Source organism: Pundamilia nyererei, unplaced genomic scaffold (assembly GCF_000239375.1).
Source record: "Pundamilia nyererei isolate P.nyererei 1_Seehausen unplaced genomic scaffold, PunNye1.0 scaffold00091, whole genome shotgun sequence".
Classification (NCBI taxonomy): domain Eukaryota; kingdom Metazoa; phylum Chordata; class Actinopteri; order Cichliformes; family Cichlidae; genus Pundamilia; species Pundamilia nyererei.
The window spans coordinates 1,767,304-1,772,622 of record NW_005187492.1 but is presented as its reverse complement, the minus strand read 5'-3'; the positions used below and the strand labels follow the sequence as shown (position 1 = coordinate 1,772,622).

General features: G+C 41.2%; 1 protein-coding gene across 1 annotated transcript; it reads right to left on the bottom strand.

Annotated features, from left to right (window-relative positions):
- Positions 1-637: 637 nt before the first annotated feature.
- Positions 638-4,415, bottom strand: rtn4rl1b (reticulon 4 receptor-like 1b). The gene is made up of 3 exons (XM_005739424.1): positions 4,392-4,415; positions 3,687-4,250; positions 638-3,395 (listed from the first exon to the last, which is right to left on the bottom strand). The coding sequence occupies exons 1-3, from the start codon at positions 4,413-4,415 to the stop codon at positions 2,502-2,504; spliced, it is 1,482 nt and encodes a 493-aa protein (XP_005739481.1). The 3' UTR covers positions 638-2,501.
- Positions 4,416-5,319: the final 904 nt, after the last annotated feature.

The window sequence follows — 5,319 nt, the reverse complement described above, 5'->3', positions numbered from 1 at the left end:
TTAAAAAAAGTTAAATTTACTCATGTGTGGATCAATTTCTATCACAGTGAGAGGAAATAGAAGCTCTATTCTATAGGCCCACTAATAATAATGATAACCTGGAATAGCTACAGATTCTACGAGACACTTTCATTAATATCCCTAATGCTCTGATATGATTTATTGAACTGTAGTCTATTACATTACAGCCTGAATGTCATATCTGATTTTTTCTTTTTTTCCTTTTGTCAGGAAGTTAGCCACACTTTCCCTCCACCTGTCAATCCTATTACAGGTTAATATTTATTCTGTACATTCATATACTGTATACCAATCATTAGTGTTTACAGACAGAAGAGAGCTAGTAGTTAGAGGCAGCTAGAGTTTAGCCAGTAGTGCCTGATCAAGGAAGACACATTGCAAAGCGCAGCATAGACAGAGTGGTAAGTGGGGTGAGGAAAACGCTAAATTTGCTGACACAATCAATTTCTGCTTTAAACAAATTAAAAGGAAAAAGCCAAGAAAGGGGGATTAAGCATAAAATTAACTTCATCCAAACAAGCCAAGTCTTAACTGCAAATAAATAAACAGGCGCAGACTGCAGAGGTAGACATAAGAAGATATAGATTTTAATATCTTTATAAACATTTTTGTACTGTTGTTCTTTGATGATAACTTACTGAACAATTTAATTATGGCAAAGAAAGAAAAAAGAATGATTAATAGACATACGGCAGAACAAGAAAGAGGTGAGGAATTGTGCATTAACAAATAAGAGGTTCTAAAAATATACCATGAAAAATAAACAAGTCACCAGAAAATAAAAAATGTAAATACTCCTCCTGACAGGAGGAGTGAGAAACCCTGTTATCATCATTGATGTCACTGATATTGTTTTTTTTTTTTTTTGTCATAGTAATACAGTAAATGATTAATATCAGCACTGTGAGAAGTCCTCCCATCTCCATTGTTACTGGTACAGTTCACATTACTGATATGGACACTGTCTTATCAGTACTTTTTTTTTTTAGGCAGGCACAACAGCTCCAGCGGTACAGCATGTCCTGTAATAGTCCATCTCCAATCTGCGTTTTACTCCATCCTCTTGTTACTTCAGACGCGATTGTCTTGCTCTCTACATCCATGAACAATCGCATCAGTCACCGCATGATCCTAGTTTCGCCATGCTCCATTCAAATTGTTCTTTTTAAACACTTATTGATCGCAAGAGTCGTTTAATGTAAGCATACATTTTTTCTCCAGAGTTGTGTTGTGTCCCTTTGAAGGTAAGCGATTCCAAAAAAATGTGTTTCTCATATTCTCAATGAGGCAAGGATGTCCTCACTCAAGAGGGATCATTTAACACATCCTCACTGGGAAACAGAGAAGCCCCCATTTGACCCTTGACCTCAAAGGCTCCTGTGGGCCCTGCAGCGGGTATCCATTTCTAGGTCCTTTTCGTGTCTTAGGAAAAAATAAAATAAAATGAACAACATCTGACACAGGATATAGACAAACTCTTCATTATTCACAGCTTGATCTCCCAGAGACGCGCAGTGCTTTCCAAGCGAATGAAAACAGCGGATGGCAGTCCTTATCATCTTGAAACAATTAGCAGCTTAGTCTTCAGTTGCACAAAAATAGAGAAGTGGTGTAAACTAAGGTGTCAGAAAGAGTTGTGTAGAAATGTTAGGCAGAAGGTATAGTACCTGAAAAAAAACCCAGCATTATGTAGAGAGAAGTTTTTAGAATTAGTTACGGCTTCGTATTGTGTATGAGCTTACTGGTTGCACTTTTTATGGCCATAAAAACATCTGTGGCTATAGATTTTCACTTGGTAGTGAGAATGGCAAATCCCTGTGTTTCATATCGACTCACAATTTATTGCCATGCTTACACTTTACCTCTTTGTTTATGATAAACACATCGAATTGTTTGGACCTGTTGTTGGCGAAGGATGCAACAGAAAAACACATTTGTCAGATAGGATGAGAGTGAGATAAAACTTACACTGGAGGCTTTACAGGTTCATTGCCTTCGCATTTATACTCAAACATAAAGCTCAATGGGGCACTTGAAGACCTGTCTTATCCATTTCAGAGCCAACTAGCTAACAAGTTTTACCCTGCAAGCTCCACCGTATTCTTTGTTCTCTTTTCACCAAATTGTGGTTGTTAGAACTCCAGCTTACTTAAAAGGAAACTTAAAATGTATAAGACACAAATACGTACAGTGATTAAATCATATTGGTGTTGGCAGTGCAAGCTTGGTCTGCATTTACCTGTCATGTCACCTATCATTCTCAGTCTCTCCCATTTTTGTGCTGTGAGTTTTGCTCTTGTTGATGTTTGATGCTTTGATACCTGTTTCAGTTTGAACAGGTAAGCTCCCTACACTACGTTTACACATATAATCAATTCACACACATACATAAAAAGACACTCAGGCCTTTGTAGTGCAGGAGCAAGAGAGGATCTGAGGACTTATTTTTTGTGATTAGCATTGCCTAAACCCTCTGAAGGTCAGCGGAGAATGTAGTCAGTATTTGTCACTATCAAGGCCACAAAGAGGGCGTTGGCATGTAGTAAAGACTGGGATAAGGTTGCCCTATTGTTGGCTTGTTGAACCCCACTAGGGGGGCGAACAGTGGTCCGGGGAGTACACTTGTGCTTTCTTCTTGTGACTGTGCCATCTGGGGATGTGTGGTCATGTTTTCCCCCCTCTGTGAAATCTGGGGAGGAATCTTCTTTGTCTGCACTGACCTCCTTTGAATGGTGAACCTCGTTGTCACCTTTCCCTTTGCTCACCCTGTTACGAGGCTTTGTGCAGTTTCGAGAACGACCAGGTCTTGAGGGATGCACTATGTTGGTCTGCCCTCCGGAACCCAGTGCTACTCCACGATTCATAGATGGATTCACTGTCCCAGATAAATTGTTAGTCTGGGCCCTGGATTCTGAGCTTGGAACAGTTGGTGAACAGTTGGGGAAGTCCTCCTTTCGGAGCTCCTTGAGGTCTTTCCCAACCATATCAACTGGTGACTGGCACCCAACGGAAGATGTTGAACCTCTGAATCGTTTTAACCACTCCCATAATGACAGGGCCTTGCAGTCACATGACCAAGGATTGTCATTAAGACGTAGGTATTCCAGGGCAGGCAGCGTGTCTAGGCACTGTCCAGACAGCTCTATCAGGGAGTTGTTAAACAGGTAGAGGGTGGTGAGACGTTTTAGGTCATGGAAGGCCAAACGGTCAACCCACTCTATCTGGTTTTGGTGCAGAAGCAAACGGTCCAAGGCTCGCAGACCTCTGAAGGTGTTCTGGTTAAGGCTCCACAAACGGTTTCCATGCAGGAATAAGTGGCTCAGGTTGTGGAGATCCATAAATGTGTCATCCTGCAGGTACTTCAGGTGGTTATCCTGGAAAGACACATGGAAATAAAAATCTTTATGAAGAAGTTTCATCAATCTGTTATCATCTTTTCAATTTCAAGTGTCTCAGAGAGTAAGCCCCCTGTTACTCAATTAGAGCATTCCTAACCCTACCAATGCAAGATTAGCTTGTCATTTAGTTGACTCATCAAAGTCTTGACATCGCATGATTACTCTGTGTGGGTTGTGTTTGAGTGCATTTATATAAAATGAACAGCATTAGTATTCTTAGTGATAAAGAAATGAACATGTAAAAGACAAATTGTGTACAAAGTATACCTGCAAGTAGAGATACTGAAGATTTCTGAGACCTTGGAAAATGTTATTTGGAAGTGAACCGAGTCCACAACGGTACAAGTGAAGTGCGTTGAGCCGACTCAGCCCATGAAAAGTGTCTTCAGCCAAGGACCGCAAGTGGCGGTTATCTCCTAGATCCAGCTCCTCCAGCAATGTGAAGCCATGAAAGGTCGATGGCTCAATGTATGTGATATTGTTGGAGTAGATCCAGAGAGTGACGGTGTTGGCGCTGAAGTGTCCTCGTAGTAAGCGATGGATCTTGTTGTTTTGTAGGAAGATGCGCTCGCTGTCGGGAGGAATTCCATCAGGTACCGACAGGAAGTTGTGGGCTTGACAGGAGACGGTGCTGGGTGCAGTGTAGCAGATACAGTGACGGGGGCAGGACCAAGAAAACTCAAGCCCACAGAGAACCAGCAGAAACTCCAGTCCACAGCCTGCAGTTTGAACACACACACGTACAAAGAAACACAACAAAGAAAAATTAAATAACTGCAACTTGTGACTTAGAACCTCTGTATTTAGTTCAGTACTTAAAAAACTTAAATACTGCACATAAAACCATCAGCTTTGGGTGTAAACCATTACAAAGTAATGCAATACTTTAATCACATTATATTTTTCAGCAAGACAGTTAAGGTCCCATTTCGACCTTTAATATATCTGTAGAATAAATGGCTGGCAATCTACAACATATTGCTTGTCATATTTCATCGTGGACCAAAAGGCTGGTCGTTCAAACAGACAAAAATTGCTATCTCTATATCCACACCAGTTCTCTGGGTAAAAATTAGCATCATATTGAAGTTATACAACACAGGCAACGAAAAAATAACACAGAATCTGTGATTTTTCCACTGTTTCATCATCTGTTTCTGTGCCAGTCAAAGACATGCGTAGCTCATCCTAAGTCCATTATGTGCTTTGTTTTAACACTGCGCTTACATCAGCTCTCTGATTTCTTCACTCGTGGCACTGAGTGTGTACGCATATGGACCTTCTCGCTCACAGTTTGCAGCCTAAATCAGATAAGTTTGTTTAGGCCCGCAATGAGGAGTCTATTAAAGACGGCAAACAATAACACCTGCTCCATTGAGTCACAAGATGCCTCAGTGAAACTGACTGAATCTCTGGTGCAACACTTCTCTGATTCGACACATATGCAGCTATTTCAGAAATGACGCTTTCCAATTCTCTCCCACCTTTGGGAGATATGCTATCAAGAGTCCACTCCCTTTGCTGAGTCCACTGGCACTTCTTTGCATCGAGCGCAGGCTGTGATCAGTCACTTTGTGTTGTTAAATGGGGTGTGGAATGCTTATTTAAACTTGTAGTAAGCTACTCTGAGGCGCTTTCTGATCAGTGACATGATTCCTGCAATCCTTGAGATGGAAGATGTGACTTATCTGAGGTCTCATCTAAAATGAACACAACTCACAGCCTGTCATGAAGGTTCCATCTGAAAACCCCTGGCTGTCTTCTACCCAGTTTATTATTCACAGCATAGTGGAGCTGTGATTCACTGCCTCTAATCGATATGCCTCTGTTGCCTTTTAACTCACCCTATAATCCTGGGTCTTTTATGCTGGAAATTCAGGGGCAGAATTACTCTCTACCA

What these genes read in the sequence shown, in the direction of transcription:
- rtn4rl1b (XM_005739424.1), bottom strand. Translation starts at nt 4,415, where the DNA reads ATGAAATATGACAAGCAATATGTT. An exon ending in AATATGACAAGCAATATGTT is followed by an intron (nt 4,251 to 4,391) that starts GTAGATTGCCAG and finishes TTTTATGTGCAG; the next exon opens with TATTTAAGTTTTTTAAGTAC. An exon ending in TTCAGTATCTCTACTTGCAG is followed by an intron (nt 3,396 to 3,686) that starts GTATACTTTGTA and finishes GTGTCTTTCCAG; the next exon opens with GATAACCACCTGAAGTACCT.